Source organism: Amphiprion ocellaris, chromosome 3 (assembly GCF_022539595.1).
Source record: "Amphiprion ocellaris isolate individual 3 ecotype Okinawa chromosome 3, ASM2253959v1, whole genome shotgun sequence".
In the NCBI taxonomy this organism is placed as follows: domain Eukaryota; kingdom Metazoa; phylum Chordata; class Actinopteri; family Pomacentridae; genus Amphiprion; species Amphiprion ocellaris.
The window spans coordinates 31104837-31123736 of record NC_072768.1 but is presented as its reverse complement, the minus strand read 5'-3'; the positions used below and the strand labels follow the sequence as shown (position 1 = coordinate 31123736).

The 18900-nt window shown below is 38.6% G+C and overlaps 1 protein-coding gene across 1 annotated transcript; it reads right to left on the bottom strand.

The window, feature by feature from the left end:
- Nucleotides 1-8290: 8290 nt before the first annotated feature.
- kbtbd13b (kelch repeat and BTB domain containing 13b) lies at nt 8291-14662 on the bottom strand. Its single transcript, XM_023267961.3, has one exon. It carries the CDS (start codon nt 14528-14530, stop codon nt 13088-13090), a length of 1443 nt encoding a protein of 480 aa, XP_023123729.1. The 5' UTR covers nt 14531-14662; the 3' UTR covers nt 8291-13087.
- Between the last annotated feature and the right edge of the window lie 4238 nt (nt 14663-18900).

The following is an 18900-nucleotide window of genomic DNA, read 5'->3' as shown; positions in this document are numbered from 1 at the left end:
TTACACTCAACAGAAACCTCGTAGCAGTCTGTGGGGTACCGAGTTGCATTGTGGGTAAAACATAACCTTTTAAAAATGTTTCTTTGCCCAGTGTTCAATTTTGAAAGTTTGGCTTCCATGACATGTTTTCTTTCACACAAGTACAAAGAAAACATCCCAAATACACGTTTATCTATTTTAACGTATGGGAATCAGTGCTTAATATTTCAGGAAATTTGAAATCCAAATAATAATTCTCCTAATTTTAGAAATCAGCCAAGGAAGTTTTATGATTACATCTGTTGGTTTTCTTTTACCCATAAATGCTGGTTTCCAAAATGTATGGAATGTATGGAATTTTGCAATCCTTAATTTAAAAAGGGGGTTGCACAGTAGATCAGTGGTTAGCACTTTTTCCCTGCAGCTAGAAAATCCCCGGTTCACGTCCCGGCCTTCCCGGGCTCTTTCTGCATGGAGTTTGCATCTTTTCCTTGTGCATACGCGGGTTTTCTCTGGCTTCCTCCCACAGTCCAAAACCATGCTCAGGTTAATTGGTAACTCTCAATTGTCCATAGGCTTGAATGTGAGTGTGATTGTTGGTCTGTATATGTAGCCCTGCGATAGACTGTTATCTGTCCAGGGTGTCCCCTGCCTTTGCCCTAAGTCAGCTGGGATAAGCTCCATAATGTTATAATGCTTTTATACCAGTCAAAAGTTTGGACACACATTCAAGACTTTTATTTATTTTCATTATTGTCTGCATTGTAGATTAATATTGAAGACATCAAAACTATGAAAGACCACTTATGGAATTATGTAATAAACAGCGTGTTAAACAAATTAAAATAAGTTTTATATTTTAGATTCTGTAAAGTAGACCCCTTTTGCTTTGAAGACAGCTTTGCACACTCTTGACATTCTCTCAATGAGCTTCATGAGGTCGTCCCCTGGAATGGTTTTGAATTAACAGGTGTGCCTTGTCAAGAGTCAATTTGTGGAATTACTTGATTTCTTAATGTGTTTGAGACCATCAGTTGTGTTGTGCAGAGGTTGGGTTAGTACACAGTGGATATCCCTATTTGACTGCTGTTGTAATCCATAGTACAGCAAGAACCACTCAACTCAGTAAAGAGAAATGACAGTCCATCATTACTTTAAGGCATGAAGGTCAGCTAATCTGGAAAATGTCAAGACCTTTGAATGAATCGTCAAGTCCAGTCGCAAAAACCATCAAACGCTATGATGAAACTGGCTTTGATGATGACCACCCCAGGAAAGGAAGACCAAGGGTCACCTCTGCTGCTGAGGATAAATTAATCTGAGTCACCAGCTTCAGAAATCGCAAGTTAACAACAAATCAGATTAGAGCCCACATAAATTCTTCACAGAGTTCAAGAAGCAGGGAAATCTCAACATCAGCTTTTGAGAGGAGACTGCATGAATCAGGTCTTTGTGGTCAAATTTCTGTGAAGATGCCAGGATGAACAACAAAAAGGGGAGAACTGTTCGGGCCAAGAAACACAAGGAATGGACATTAGACCAGTGGAAATCTCTACTTTTGTCTGATGAGTCCAAATTTGAGATTTTTCCAACCGCCGTGTCTTTGTGCGACGTAGAAAAGGGGAACGGATGGTCTCTACATGCATGGTTCCCACTGTGAAGCATGGAGGAGGAGGTCTGATGGTGAGGGGGTGCTTTGCTAGTGACACTGTTGAGGATTTATTCAAAATTAAAGGCACATTTAACCAGCATGGTTACCATAGCATCCTGTAGCGACATGACATCCCATCCAGTTTGTGTTTATTTGGACCATCATATGTTTTTCAATAGGACAATGGCCCCAAACACACCTCCAGGGTGTATAAGGGCTATTTGACCAAGAAGCAGAGTGATGGAGTGCTGCGTCAGATGACCTGGCCTCCACAGTCACCTGACCTAAACCCAATCCAGATGGTTTGGGATGAGATGGACTGCAGAGTGAAGGCAAAAGGGCCAACAAGTGCTCAGCATCTCTGGGAACTCCTTCAAGACTGTTAGAAAACCCTTTCAGGTGACTACCTCATGAAGTTGATTAAGAGAAGGCCAAGGGTTGGCAAAGCTTTCATCAAAGCAAAGGGTGGCTATTTTGAAGAATCTAAATTATAAAACATGTTTTGACTTATTTCACATTTTTTTGTTTACTACATAATTCCATATGTGTTCTTTCATAGTGCTAATGCCTTCAGTATTAATCTACAACATAGAAAATGATTAAAATAAATAAAACCATTGAATAAGAAGGTTCAAGCTTTTAACTGGTATTGTACAAACTATTCAATAAATGTAGATTAATCTTTTTTCCTTTTTTTTTTTTACAATAGTTGGTCTTAGCTAGACCTTCTTCCTCCTGTTATTCAAAGAGTTATTATTACTTCGCCAAGGAACGCGGCGGAGCTACATGACGGTTGGCGTATGTTTGCCTTTCTGTTAGCAACATTACTCAATAACGGAATAACGGATTTGGATGAAATTTTCAGGGTAGGTCAAAAACGACTCAAGGACCATCTCATTAGATTTTGGCAGTGATGCTGCTTATAGTCTGGATCCATGGATTTGTTTAGGATTTCCATATCATTGCGAGATAGCGGCACGGCACCAGGACCGGAGGAAGAGAAACAGCCCCAGAGCATTATCTTTTAACTTATCTAGACTGTTGCTTGCTTTTAATCATCTTAATTCAATTTAGTGACTGTACATGATTTTATTATGATTTTTGCAATGTCTTGTGTACTTTTTAATGTTTTATCTGCACCTCACTGTAATGCCCGTAATGTTTTATGTCAAGCACTTTGAATTGGCTTGGACATGAAGGGTGCTATACAAATGAATTTGCCTTGCCTTGCCAGTGAAGAAAATCTGTATGGATGATATTTAGAGAAATAACACACTCATACATAACATTACATCCTTTACAAATGACATTCAAATTCCAGAAAAAGAGAAATGATGAGCAAATGAGAGAGTGACAACTGACATAGTGGGGAAAAATGGGATATAATACTAAATAATAAATGTGAATCTCTTCACATATTACATGTGCTAGAACAAATTAATGTATGATGTGGGTGTAAGTGACATGCAGTCAGTCTAGCTTCTCCAGATGACCACATACACCCTTCGGCCTTTGACCTCTGAGGAGAATAGGGAGGAGAAGGGGTTGTTGTTATCCGACTGAGTGCACAACAACAAAATGTCGTCGTCTGGTTGTCAGTCAACACTGAAGCATCCATCTGTTCTCTTGGGGTCTGTTGATTTTATGAGGCGCCCAGGACAATATGAACTGGGGTTTTTCAGATTTGACTTTTTTTTTTTTTTATTACACAGACTTTCACATTATTTACTCATTTTGCTGGCTGTTTTTCTTTTATATTTTTCTCCTGCTGCAATGGGTTCCAAAAACCTGAGAGAACCAGTGAAGATGCTTCTATTTTCCATTTGTTTTGAATTTAATACAATATACTGGCTAAGAAATCTGAGCGAAATCTCGATTCTCAGGAAAATATGTAGCTTTTCTATTCAGGGGTCACCATATTGAATCCTCTGCTTCCATCCAACTTTATCCTCTGCATCCTATTCTCTCACACCAACTAACTTCATGTCCTCTTTCACTACATCCATAAACATCCGCTTTGGTCTTCCTCTAGGCCTCCTGCCTGGCAGTTCACTCAGGAAAATATATATAATTTTCAGAATATCTTAGTATTTTTTTTTGCCCCTTTTTCCTTTAGTAACAGCAGCACTGGAGGTGCATAAACTCCAGCAGTTTGTTCAGTCCTGACAATTCTGATAATGTTCTCACAGCAGAATGTGAAAATGTTTGAAAAAGCATCTTGCCATGCCTGAATGTTTGTCTTTCTCCATCTTCAAGCGCTCCTAAATGTTCAGTGGGGTTGAGGTCATGTGACAGTGGAGGAAAGTCAGTGACAGTCATCTCGCCTTGGTCTTCAAGTCAAAGTTTTGAGGTGTGTTTGGGCTCAGCCTTGTTTTGGCTGCAGATGAGTCGGTCAAATCCATCTATTTGCATTTTTCACCTGTATCAACGGAAGAATACAACTCAAGGGAATCTGATCTTTTTTACACGGGAATTATTATTGGCATGAATGTGCTGTAGTTGGATTCCTGACACAGAGATAGGTCTGAATCTGAAATATTTCTTCTATAGTTTCCATGTCAGAACCCCTTATGTTTTTAAATGATTCTAAATCATCAAACTTCTTACTATTTATAGTTTTACATGAAGACAGGACAGATTTTTGGAACCCACAGAAGTACTGTAGAAGGAATGTTTCAATTTAGTATTTAAAACACCATATAGACTGTGTGCAAGATATCACAGGTGTGCAGTATAAACCAGACCTGTCCCCAAAAATTGCTTTTCTATACAACTGACCTGCTTTCTCACTTATGTTTTTAATAAAATGCCTTTTCTTCAGGATGATGTTTGTTTGGGATGTAACACAAATCCATTTCTGATCAACACATTATTGTCATTAATTGTATTGCTTTCCAGCTTTTCAATAACCAATCAGCATTAGTATATAATATCACATGTTGTGAAAGAGTCATATTTCAGCCTAAATCATGTTATTTTTCTCAGCCTAATCAAGTAAATTTGGTCCTTAAACCTAACCAAACAGTAAGGGAAAATGAAATTTCAGCTGAAAAATTTTGGTGCCACATGGAACAAAACGCAATTGAGAAGGCAGTTTAATTATAATTTCGTATGAATGAATCTTGATTATTTGAAAATATCAGACTTGGGGGATACTTTGGCAGCTGTAAAAGCTTCACACTTCTGCCATTTTTAAAAAATCTGGTCCTTTAGATGAATGAGCAGACATGTAATATACACTTTGTTCTTAAAGAAGGCTCATAAATACCCTCACTGTTGTAAAAGTGCCTTTCTTGGCATCCAGTACAGAGACAGATGAGGAGTGTGTTTAGCCTAGCTTAGCATAAAGACCAGAAATAAGGGGAAACCGCTAGCCCACCTATTTGATAGAGAAAAAAAACTTTCCATAACTGTGTCTCTCAACAATGACAGAGTCTGTAAGTGTTGAATTTATGGATTTGATTATACACTAATTAGCTGCTTGCTAACCTAAGTTTGTAGAGAAAGAAGAGATGCCTGAAGGAACAAAGAAACATAAACTGTGACTGACCAGACACCCTGTGATAACTGTGATAAATGCGAGCCATGTCTCTGTAAATCATCCTCATTTATTTCAGCAGTTTAACAGAGATGATGAACGACCGGCAGCCTCCTGGATGATACGAAGTTAATAATGCTAATAACAACTCAATGTGGAAAAACATATTGAGGCGAGTTAAGAGGTCAAAGATCAGCTGTCTTCAGCATGGTGAGGAATGTCTTTAACCACGCCCCCCTGCTCCACACACACACACACACACACACACACACACACACACACACACACACACACACACACACACACACACACACACACACACACACACACACACACACACACACACACACTAAATGGATGACAACAGAGACTGGTTTAAGGGAAGCAGACATAAAAGCTCAGCTGTTTAAAATATATTCATACATTCAATATTCATGATGGCCGCACATCATTGTCTCCTTATACAGACGGGGTGGATGGGTGTGTGGGTGTGTGTATGGGTGGGTGTGTGGGGGTCTCATTTACAACAAAGGGACACAAAGGAGGGGACACCTGTCACCATCAGGGCTGAGGTCTTTATTTTCTAAAAAGGCAGACAAGGCTGAAATTTATATGAAGCATGAAAACTGAAACGTAAGAGGACTTCATTTATAACTCCTGAACACGTTCCATTACATCTGCTATCGGACTGATTTCGCTCACTCCGAGTAGCTATTAATTTCACCTTATTTATATGATAGTGGTAGTATGTACACTACTGTTCAAAAAATTTGAGATCACCCAGGCAATTTCCTGTTTTCCTTGAAAACTCAGTTTTATTCATGTGTTAACATAATTGCACAAGGGTTTTCCAATCATCGTTTAGCCTTTCAACACCATTAGCTAACACAATTGTAGCATTAGAACACAGGAGTGATGGTTGCTAGAAATGGGCCTCTGTACTCCTTGGTAGATATTCCTTTACAAATCAGCCGTTACCAGCTAGAATAGTCATTTACCACATTAACAATGTCTAGACTGTATTTCTGATTAGTTTAATGTTATTTGAAAAAAAACTGCTTTTCTTTCAAAAATGAGGACATTTCTAAGTGACCCCAAACTTGTGAATGGTAGTGTTAATGTGATTATATTTCCCAAAATGGCTTTTTTTTTAAAAAAAAAAACTGAACATCACCACCTGGAGGAGGAATAACCTAAACAACAAAAATATCTCTTCTAATAACTTAATTAAAAACTTTTTGTTTATAAAAAAATTACATAAATAAAAATTGATATTCCTATAAAAAGAACCATCAAACTTACACCATTTATCAGACCCAGAAAAGATGAAAACAGAATAAATCTGTGGATTTTCAACTTTCTGAAGCTCCTTGAACTACTTATGCTGATTTTATGTGCCATACAGTGGAAAAAACAACTAAATTCAGGCTTTAAGTCATCAAAATCACTTTTTCCTATATGTCCCATTTTCCTTTTTTAAAAAAATAAATTTTAAATTATAAACAGATATATGTCTATTCATTGATTCAACTGTCAACCACAACTTTATTTGAATTGTAAAACTTCACTTGTGTCAAATATTGCTATTTGACAAAACTGCAATTATTGCGATTAATTAATTACATATATGAGAAGCAAATCTCATTTTTATATATATATATATATATATATATATATATATATATAAAAAATGAGATTTGCTTCTCATTATTTATTTTTATATATATATATATATATATATATATATATATATATATATAATGAGAAGCAAATCTCTTTAATCTACAGATATTGTAAATAACATATAATATATCTGTAGTATGTAGAGGTTGCATTTTTCTCTAGTATTGTTAACACCTGTGGGTACATTTGTAGTCTACATACTAGTTTCTTTCTATTTTAAAACATAAAATAATCCACAAAATTCAACATTTGTTTTTCCTTATGTTATGATTTATGTCATTTATCTGTATATCTATGCCAGGGTTGCTCTGTTTCCATGGAGGTTCAGGACTTTATATGGTAGTGAACAAAGAGCACACAATGAGGAAAAATGAGACAGAAACAAAAGAGGTTACTGGACAGATTAAGGGAGGTCACAGGTAAATTAAACCATGTTTCCGAGTAATTAGGCCACAGTGAGCGTTTGAGTTCAACTGAATTTCAGAGGTGTCAGGTCCACCACACCAACAATGACATCAACACTTCAAACCACCAGTGTGTCACATGTGCATGTGTGTAAAGGCTGTTTTGAGCCTGACCTAGTTCCTCTGCAGAGCTGGTTGGATAACAACACGCATGCATGTAAACATAGGGATCATACACCGTGCGCCACCTCAATGACCTCAGCAGGCAGTGAAAACAAACACATGCTGGCCTGTTTCCAGGCCATCGTGGTGTTTTCCATCACAGAGCTCATCTTCACGTTTTTTATAGCCATTTCAGTTCACTTGGAAAGTTCCATCTAAAAACATAACTCGCACTGTCTGTTCTGAGGAAAGACACTACCTAACCCTAACCATCTGATGTGAAGTTAAAGATGTGGATGGCTGGTACTGATGTATCATAATTATTATATTAAGACTGACATTCATTGTATGAGTGGTATTAACTGTTCACATCAACCTAATGACTGTAATTCAGAGGAATGAAACAAACGATACAGAAAGACCTGAGAGTTACATCCAAAAAATAATGCAAGAACTGATCTTGCTGTTTATGCTTTTCTTTTCAACATAGTCTCCTTTAACTTCAGTGCATTTGGTTAACCAGTGTCCAAGCTTCACTATCCCTTTGTGGAAGAAGATCACAACTTGAACCTCCAGATTCTCCTCAACAGCATGGATGACTATCAGCCCTCTGAAATTGCTTGGATGAGAGATGAAATGTCTTCAAGAACCTAAAAGACAAGTCCAGTTGCTTTTAACTGAAGCTCCTACAGGGACCATGACCTGGATGATTGAGATGACATATCACAAGTGAAAATAGTGCATTTAGAGTTTTACTTTGTTGAAGTATTAGCATCAAAGCACACTTAAAATGTCCAAAATTCTTATTATACAGAATGGATATTTTCAAATTATTTTTACTCCACCAAGGAACGTGGCAGAGTTATGTAATGATTGGTGTTGGTTTGTCTGTTTGTTTGTCTGTTAACAACATTACTCAAAAATGGATTTGGATGAACGTTTCAGGGAAGGTCAGAAATGACACAAGGACCAACTGATTACATTTTGGCAAAAGTGGGTAGAGTAGCCAAAAATTGCACTCACGTAAGAGTAACGTTACTTCAAAATAATATCAATCAAGTAGAAGGAAAAAGTAGTCATCCAAAAAATTACTCAAGTAAGAGTAAAAAGTATTTGGTGAAAAGACTACTCAAGTACTGAGTAACTGTTTGATTATAATGTCCGATTTATTTTTTTAGAAATGATGTGATCAGACAGACAAAAATGTAACATAACGTGCAAATTCTGGTATTTCCAAATAGTAAAATTAAAAAAATAGCAAAAATAAATAACATCTTTACAAAATGACAAGTTAAGGCACAAGAAACACAAATTTCCAAATCTCGGTTTTTCATAAAATAAAGCTTTTGAAACAAATACCTGAAGTAAGGTAACGTTTTTATGTTTGAACAGTGCAAACTACTTCCAGTGACAAGATATACTGTATTTCACTTCCCTCCAAATGGCACAGGCTCAGTAGATAGAAAATAACATTAGGGCTGAACCCGGATATACGATCACGATCGTGGGATTTCTGTGTCACTGCGAGATAGCGGCATGGTGTCACTGTAACTATGACAACAAATGAACACTATGTCAGCTGCCTGCTGATGATCACGATTGTGATCCCACCACAAAATCGACCCGCTACAGACTTATCGGGACTTATCCGTCGAAAAGGATACAAGGAACAATTGATTAAACTGTGGGGGTGTTTCTGAGTCCCATCAATTCCTGCCACCCGCTACATATTTAGGTCACGTGATTCTGTATCTGTACTTAACGTACACATGCAAAACACATGCCTTTGCTCAGCGCAAGGTCATTTTGTTTGTGGGTATATCTATATTAAATGGCCGCATTCTATGTTGCTGTGATTTCTGATCATGGATAACTAAGCTATTTTTAAAAAATGCTGCATTTCTGACAATGAATGAACAGACTTCGTGGAGTACTGCGCTCTCTGAGTGCTTTCCTAGTGTATTTTGTGTTACAACTGTTGGTGTGAGAATGACTTTAGTCTGTGCTACAGCTGGTGAAGGTGGGGTGTTTTTATACATGTTACATACCGCTGGAGGCTCAGTTTATATTAATACATGATAATTTGATCAAATAGTAACTTGTTACTTTGCATCATCCGCAAAATGTAGTAGCTAAGGTTGTCAAAAAGTCCTAAATGTACACTAGTGAACTGAAATATGAATGTAGCATGAAATCAAACCCATACATACACTAAAATTACTTTTAAATGAAATACTGCACTTGAGAAATGTTATTTAGTTCTTCCAATACTGGGGAAAAAGACAGAGATAATAAAAAGAAGGACAGTAGCCATTTTGTTCTCGGTTAGTTTTTGTTGAAAAATGTGTATCATTTGAAAGTGATCCGAGACTTTGCAGCGCAGCAAAGCAGACAGCACACTAACCCACCATGTGGTCAAACACTGATAACGTGATTAATGTTTAGTAGACTGACGTTCATCCGTCACCGACTCAGAGCTCTGGTTCCTGGCTTCTCTCCCAGACTGAGGCTGGGGGTTATGGAGGCCGCTGTGTCCTGGCCTGACCCCGCACTCGCTCTTTATTCTCAGTCAGATTTAGCATCGCTGCCTGCTGCTGGCGCCTGGCCCGGCTGACCGTGGTGCCTGGCTCTGCCTGCCGTTAACCTCCATCATCGTCATCATCATCAGTGCCAACAGGAAACAGAGGCTGCTGCAGGAAACAGAAGCTCTGTGTGAGGATGAACACTGGACTTCACATGGAGCCAGCAGCAGGCACAGACACACTGACTGCATTATAAAAACATTTATTCTACACATCCTGATGATGGTGAAGGCCCGCAGTCATACATCTCTACAACTCAGTTTTCCTCGAAAATTCACCCTAATTAATGTTCATTTCCTGATTACTTAGACATAATATATAAAATTACAGCTTTATTGTAAAGTTAAATTAAGCTAACTAAGTGCTAGCTGTAGGATTTAGCAGGATTTTGAACTTTTTAAGGAATTTTGTTTTGCTGTAGTGTATTGTTGCTTTTTTTTAGCTTTGTGGTCAACCAGTAACTTAGAGCAGCATAAAATATGAGTACAGACTACTGATGAGAGGAGTCCTGTAAGAAGATAATACGGGAGGGGTGGCGGCAGTAACTTTTAAGGACAACTTTGGGGATTTCTGCATTTTTCTATTATTAACAAACCCCATTCAAAGATCAAAACCAACATCAGATTGATCCCACTGATATACATCATCTGTTTATCAAAAATCTGGTTTAGCTTTTTTTTTCTTATTTTTTTAATCTGTGGCGTCTGAAAGCTATTAAAACACTTCAGGGAGACACTGGATTACATGATATCTTATTTAAAAGAATATGGACACCACAGTTTATTTTCCAGCAACCACCTGGACTAATAGCAATGACTTTCCTCTAGTTCTTGTGACACACTGGGTATGGTGCATTTACGGGAACAAAGCTGGTTTTCTAAAAACATTTATTTGTGGCAGGGATGCCACAGAGAACAACACTTTAGCACCAAATTAATGCCAGAATTCTGAAAATGTGATGCTACGGTCATAATTACTGGAAATAGAAATCTGATCTCACTCCTAACTAGCCAAATACTTCACAATGGATTTTAACCAAAAGCATAATCTATTTCTCAACTTAACCAGCATCAAGCGAAAACAACATTTAAGGCAAAAAAAAAACAACAAACAAACAACAACAAAAGAAAGACTTGCTAATTTTGCTAAATGATGTTTTTGTTGTGTTTTTTACTTTTTGAAAAGCTATTGGGCATGATAGAAGATACAAAAATCTTTCTGGAATAAGCATGTATCCAACATTTAACTCACATGTCAGGGACCTGTTTTACAAAGCAAGTTTAACATACCCAGGCTATCTTTTCGTTATCTGGCTTCATTTAAACTAACAACTATTGTTGAAATAAACAGTCTCACAAAGCTTTTTATCAAGTTGGTAAGTCAACCAAAGGTTTCTGAAATGAAAAAGGCAGAGTTGGCACCAGATGTCCAATCATGAACAAGTCTACTGGCACCACAGTGACTTCATTTACAAATGAAAGGAAAGGTACGATAAAATTAGATAATGTCAAGGTTTTACATATAATACAGACTAAATTAAGACTGCTGCAGCCTAGCAGGGCAGAAAGCTGACTGAACCAGTAAGTCAACAGGCTTATCGATATTTCTCCAAAATTACTAGGGCATGACTACATCTGATTATAATTTCAGCTGTGTATTCTGTTCAAAAACCACAGCTTTTGTGTCATTCCTTTAGTTGCAGTCCTGATGGTAAAAAACAGTCTGAGAGCAAGTAAAAAATAAACACTGCCTCTCAGAGACCGCAGTACTCCACCAAGGATGCTCATTTCTTGTATCATTTCCGATGGATAAGTCCTGATGAGTCCGCAGAGGTCGATTTGTAGTAGGATCACAATCATGTAACCATCAGCAGGTAGTTGACATAGTGTTCACTTGTAGTCATAGTTACAGTGACTCTGTGTCATTATCAATGATACAGAAATCTTGGATCCAGACTATAAGCTGCATCACTGCCAAAATCTAATCAATTGGTCCTTGTGTCATTTCTGACCTTCCCTGAAAATTTCATGTAAATCCGTTAGTCTGTTTCTGAGTAATGTTGCTAACAGACAGACAGACAAACCAACATCGATTGTCACATAATTCTGCCCCGTTCCTTAGTGGAGTAATAACGTAAAAACATAATTTGTATAGGCAGGCTGACTCTCATATTGTACACAGAGCTACAGATAAGTGTAGCCAACTTTATATATTTCTCAGGAGAAAAACAAATTATAAACCTAAACTAATAAAAGGAGTTTAAAATATGATAAAGGCAAAAAACAGCACAACTGCTGCAGCCAGTGAGGAAAGGAAGATTCAAAAACTGCAGACTGTGAAATTAACTGCTTAATGAATTGATTGATTCATTAAGCTATGAATCCATCACATCCAACAGTTTTGTCTTGTCCATACATCCCTATTCATTGTATTGAGCAGACCATGTATGAGACATTAGGCCTTTTTCAAATAACTTACGTCCAGAGTCAACAGTATGAGACAAATAGCACAAGAAGCTATTGAAGCAGTGTAACCATGTGTGTATCTATCTGGGCATGTGCAAATACTTTTGCCTGACAGGAATTATTCTTCAGAGATGGTGAAACTCATCACTGTTATGAGTCTGTGGAAGTGTTTCTAAATATACTACAGTGCCCATATTTTTGTAAAGATATGCCATGTGGCTCACTAATGTGCTTCTGCAGAGCAGCAGGGCTCTCTGGAAAAACCAAATAAGCTAAATCAGATTATAGGCACACAACCCATTTTTTTCTAGTAGCACAATTGTATTGTTGGTTTTTGTCTTTCCGTGGAATTTGTTGACATTAAAATTAATATACAAATGCACACAGATCACATGTCTGAACAAGACCTGTGACTTTACCCTTAACAAGAGAAAGTGGTGGCCTCTGTTGTGTCCAAGTTATTTTCACCATCAATTTGTGTTTGAGACTTTACCCATATGCAAACCACAACTTGCTCTAACCCTAACAATTGGGGCCAGGACCACAGGAAATACTTCTGAAACCACACTTCTGATTGTAAAAAGATGCTGACTATCCAGTGAATCCCAAATCAAACAAAGTCACTACTGCATCATGAGAGTGTCTGGCAGACGAAGCAGAAATGTCCACACAGATCCACTTCTGGGGAAACCTTTCATCTGTCGCCTGGGCTTCCAGTTTTTACTGTGAACTGTGTATTCTAGAGTCATGCTTCTGTTGAGCGTGAACACAGAGTCCCCTCTCACCACAGCTGTAAACAGTGAGCCTTTGCTGTTGGCGAAGTGTCCCGGCAGGGATGACCACTGGCCCGAGCTCAGATTATAGCAGTCCATCAAGCATCTTAAGAAGTCGTCAGATGGGCCATTTCTCATGATGTAGAGATTGTCCCTGTGGCCGACCATGCAGTGTCCGTAACTCTGGTGCCGGATCAGCGTGGTAACAAGCCGCCACTCGTCTTTCCCTGGCACATATTCGTAGATCTCTGTGGTCTCCATTGGTCTCCATAAACACACAAATATTCGGCTCATGGTTTTGGTACAAGCTGCTCCTGCTGCTGGCCGAGGTAAGTGAGCAGCAAATGTCCACATCCTGGTCTTTACGTTGTATGTTTCCACAGATGACATCAACGTTCGCTCATACTCTCCTCCAATGGCATAAAGATTACCATCTACACCCACCAAGCTGAGATTATAGCGCAGCTGAGCGGGACTGGGAATGCTGCTCCAGCTTTTGCTTTCAACACTGTAGCAGAAACAAGAGTCCACAACCTGTTTGTGGACTCCATGAACTCCTCCAATAATGTAAAGTTTGTTGTCTAAAACAGTCACTCCAGCCAAGGAAGTGCTGGCCTCTAGAGGAAGATCTGTTAATACTTTCCAGTTATTGCTAGCTTCATCCAGGTAGCAGATCGTCCTGGACGCAGCATGAACAGTTTCATCAACACCACAGGTCACGTGAGCCCCTACAGCCACGAAAACACTCGGGGTCAAAGACTCCACATAAGAGATCAGCTCTAACGGTAAGGTTTTCTTGACATCTGCCTCCAGGTCAGCGTACATGTCTCGAATGAACAGTGCAGCAGCGTGGTAAAGATCCATGAGGCCGAAGGTTGCAGCAGTGTGATACATCAACAAACAGTTTTCAGTATCAATGAGACTGGTAAGATATTTGCTGAGTGGTGTCACCTGCAAGAAAGCAGCACATTCAATAGCTTCAACAATATCGTCTCCATCCAGAATGGGCATCTCACCACGTAAAACCGCCAAGGCGATAATAAAGCCTCGAGCATGCAGAGACTTGAGATGGATTTCTTCTTGCTGACATTCCTTCATTCCAGAGCGATACAGAGCTTGGAAATAGTCACAGCTCTGAACAAGCAACATTCTCTCCTCAGAGAAGTGTTCGTCTCCAACAACAATAGTTAATCTAGCTGAGTCGAGACCAGAGGCAGAACATGGCAGATACCTTTCACCTTCTGCACCGTCACAGCTGGCACTATCCTCCGATTCACAACTGTGTACTGACATTACTATTGTCTGACTGTGAAATTCAAGAAAATGTCACACGTTTTATGACACGATAATAGTAATGGAACACAAGAGGGTTGAAGCATTTCCAAAAGTCTTGAAGTGGAGTTGGAGGGGAGTGACTCGCTCTTCATGGAGGATCAGTCTTCTCACAGCTTTCAAAATAGACACAGCTAAACATAGCAGAGAACAAATGATCCGAGTCATGTTCATGTTGTGGGAAGGACTGGAACAGGCAAACACAGTGTTAATGATGCCTGCTGCTACTCATAGGTTAGTTCACACGAATCAAACAAGACATTTTTTCTCACTTACTTAAACTAGTATCACGCTTTAAAACATACAGATGCTTTTAAGAAAGAGTTATTCTGGTATGTCTGAAACTCTCAAGCTGTAAACTCCAGTGCTGAAAAATGAAACCAATGTGGAAGCACTAAAAGCTGCAATTCTTCAGATGTGCACTAAAGGCTGCCTTCAAAAATGAGTCAATACCAATTAACCTCCATGTTAAAATATTTAACTTATAACAGGAAAGAACAGGTTTGCAGCTTGATACACAAAGTTGTTTTGGCCTCTGTAGCTAATTTCCCCATTCATGGCATGGATGCAGTAGTGATTTTTTATATAGCTCACACATTGAAATTGTATTAGGGTCTAGATTTATGTAGTTAATGGTGTGGTGGCTGTGAGTGACAGATGGATGTTATCACAGGACCTATTGCATGGTCCAGCTCAGGTCCTCTGTGCTCCACCTCTTTCCTAATTTTGGGATTAACTGTTAGATAGAGACAGGAGCCACCACACTGAGATTCAAAACTGCTCTGTATGAAATCTCTAGTTGATGTTACTGAAGTTTTGTCCATCTTCATATACAGTCAATAGAAAATCTACACAAGTTAGTCTAAACACTCCCCACTGGAGCAGTTTTATATTGGCTTAAATAAGCCATACTGTATAGGACGATGTCTGGTTTGTCACTTTATGCAAAAATTCTGTGTAAAAATGATAATTTGCTTCATTCACGGTCAGGTTTGTTTGTCGGCCAAAATCGGTTGTGGCTTGATTATTAGAAATTTCAAGAAGTTACTGTTCCCAGCCAGCACATAATCACATGTAAAATGTCAAGTAGTCATCTTTTATACATATGCATAATACATTTTCTACACAAATGAGAGACAAAGTGTTCATAAATAAGCTTTAGAGTTGTTTGTAGGCAGAATGCACTACATTTAAGTGTTGCTATATCTGTTTCCCCTTGTTTCCAGTCTCTGTGCTAAACTAAGCTTCTGGCTGTACCGTTATATTTTTTGGACAGAAATATTATGAAATAGGAAATAGGTGCAATTACCAAAACTTTTACTTTAAATTGTGGCAATTTGAAATTAAAAGTGGAATTTGTTTAAAGGTAAGTGGATGGGTCAGATTCAAAGAGCTAAAACGCTGTTTTGTTGGAAAGCTCCAGACTATTAATATGGTCTTTTTTGTTTTGTTTTTTTTTTTGCAAAGTAACAAATTACATCCATAAAAATTGCACTTGGTAAAGGAGAGCAGTCCTCTGGCAGCTGAAGGGTGTGATAATGGGACTGTTCAACCTCCAGATCTTCAGTGAGTGGACGTGAGCTCAGAACACTTTGAAGATGTTTGTGTCCACTGAACAATAGCAGCTCTCTGTTTGCATCTTTAAATCTGTTTTTACATTGATCTGTCTCTTTACGTTTACATGGAAGGAGGAGGGGCTGACCCAGATCTGGGCTCACTGAGGCACACGTAATACTGCAGGTCATGTGATTCAGCTGTTTCCTCCTTAGCCAAAACAATCCTACTGGCTCCAGCGGTTTGCGAGCAGACAGAGGAGATTGTGGGAATCACACAGTTACATATAGTTAAGTATGTACTTCCTATTTATATGCATGAACAAGAAGAGGAAACGAGTACTCACAGACAGGATGACATATACACTGAACAGATATGAAGGGTAATATGAGATCATTTCTGTCATTTACTGTAAGGGTCAGTTTCAGCGTTTTCAGGAAAACAGTTTGAGAAACCTCTCATTTACTCTAAGCTCTGCATCAAAAAGCAGACAGAAAATACAGAAGATAGTTGTTGGAAGAGAAGGTGGAGCATATATTTTTTCCCCAGCATATTAAAAAAAATAAATCTGTCAATACAGCCATTATTTTACAAAATGTCTGCAAAAACTCGAGAATACAAAAACAGCTAGAAAAGCACTCAGAGATGCCAGTGATGGCATCGTCAGAAATTCTGCATTTTTTTTTCAAAATGCAGCATTTGTTTATTAGTTATTGATGATCAGAAATCACAGCAACATAGAATGTGGTCATTTAAAATAGATGTGCCCACAAACAAAATGACCTTGCGCTGAGCACAGGCATGTGTTATGCATGTGTACATTATGTACGGATACCAAATGACCTAAATATGTATTGGGCGGCGGGACTTGATGGCACTCAGAAACACCACCACAATTTAATCAATTGTTCCTTGTATCCTTTCCGACAGATAAATCTCTTTAAGTTCGCAGCGGTCGATTTGTAGTAGGATCCCAACCATGTGTGGATCACTAAAGGTTGAAACAAGAAAAGCACTCAGCGCAGTACTCCGCCAAGGCTGCTCAGTCATTGCATGATTTCCAATGGATGAAATCTTTGAAAAAACTGTGGTCCGCAGTGGTCAATTTGTAATAGGATTGCAATCATGTGATCGTTAGCAATCATGTGATCGTTAGCAAGCAGCTGACATAGTGTTCACTTGTAGTCATAGTTACAGTGACACTATGTTGCTACCTTGCAATGATACAGAAACTTTTAACCAATTCTTGGATCCAGGCTGCAAGCCACATCACTGCCAAAATCGACAGATAAACCAAGGCTGATTGTCACATAACTCCATTGTGTTCTTGGCAGAGTAACTATAAGTGTTCTAAAAAGCGGTAGTAGTTAATACTGGTTTGTAATTTGAGTCTTTATGGCATTTTGTTTTGCAACTTAACTAAAAAGTTGAAATTTTCCTGAATATTGTGAAAAAATAGAAACTAAGTCTTCCTGTAAATCTTCAGTCATTCTAGCAGCTTTGAGAGGTGCAGCAGAGCTTTGAGCTAATTGCTAACGTAACACATAATTACACATAACATGTTAACATGCTCAAGATGATGACACATTGACATGAAGCAGCTGTGACATCATGTTTACCATCTTAGAGTAGTACATTAGCTAACAATAGCTTGCTACTTAGCACAAAATTCGAAGTAGAACTGAGGCCCAAGTGAATGGCATTCATTTTGTAACAAGTATTGGGCTGAGAGAGATTTGACCTGATAATGGTGATGGAGGAAAAGTCAGAGGATCATTAATGTTAGTGGGCCGGTGCTGACAGGGACTACAATTAACTGTTGAGATTTGCCAGTGTCTAACATAGCTGGAAATGTAATTGAAATATTCCCGTAAATGCTGATTACGAGTAACTCTGTGGACCCCTCTGTTCGTGCTGTGGTGTTTTAGTTCTGCCTGTTATGGTATTTATCCTGTTGATATTGAAACAGTGTGATGACTCGGCAGTGACTCAACTTCAGCTCACTTCCTCCACATGTGGTCTTGCAGTGGCTGTGGATGAGCTCGTCAGCTGAACGCTCTCCATTTCAAATGCAAATGATGGTGTTGCATAAATAAATACATATTCATGATGCTTCTCATTCATTTGGTAGGCTTATGCAACACTGAGTAACACACAGTGTCTTACATAACCTGATGCCAGGCTGCGAACTGGGAAGAGCTCAATCCAAAACAGAGCGACTGGAATGCTGAGTGGGGACAGAGAAAGCAGGTCACAGGGAAGCATGCAGTGAGGACCTTTTCCTTGACTGATTGCTGTTAGGATTGATGCTGACTGGTGTTTTTCCTCTGACAGGCTTGGAATATTATTAAACTACAGGCACACTGCATATCACTTTCATGAATTTAGGCTTTGATGCATTATTTAACTCATAACAGGAAAATCTGAAGTGGTTTAGATTGGCATTTTATTTAAATAACAATGTACCAAAGACAATGTGAAAACAGTATGACAGTGTATGTCTGAGGAGAGAATCTGCAGCTCTTCTTGGATTTACATAGTGAGTTTCAGCTCACTGTTGAGCTTTAGCTCAACTGTTCTGGTTTGCAGACACACTGGTGGAGTCTGCTGCAGATAAAGAGAGATTTTCCCCTCAGAGGCTGGCAGAGACCAAAAATAGAGCTAAAAGAGAATTAATATCAGTCGTCAGTGGTCACAAACATGATTCCAGATGAAAGCTAATGTTTCTCCCTTACTGCTAAATAAAATGAGCTGCTGTTTGCTAACAAGAGTGCTGT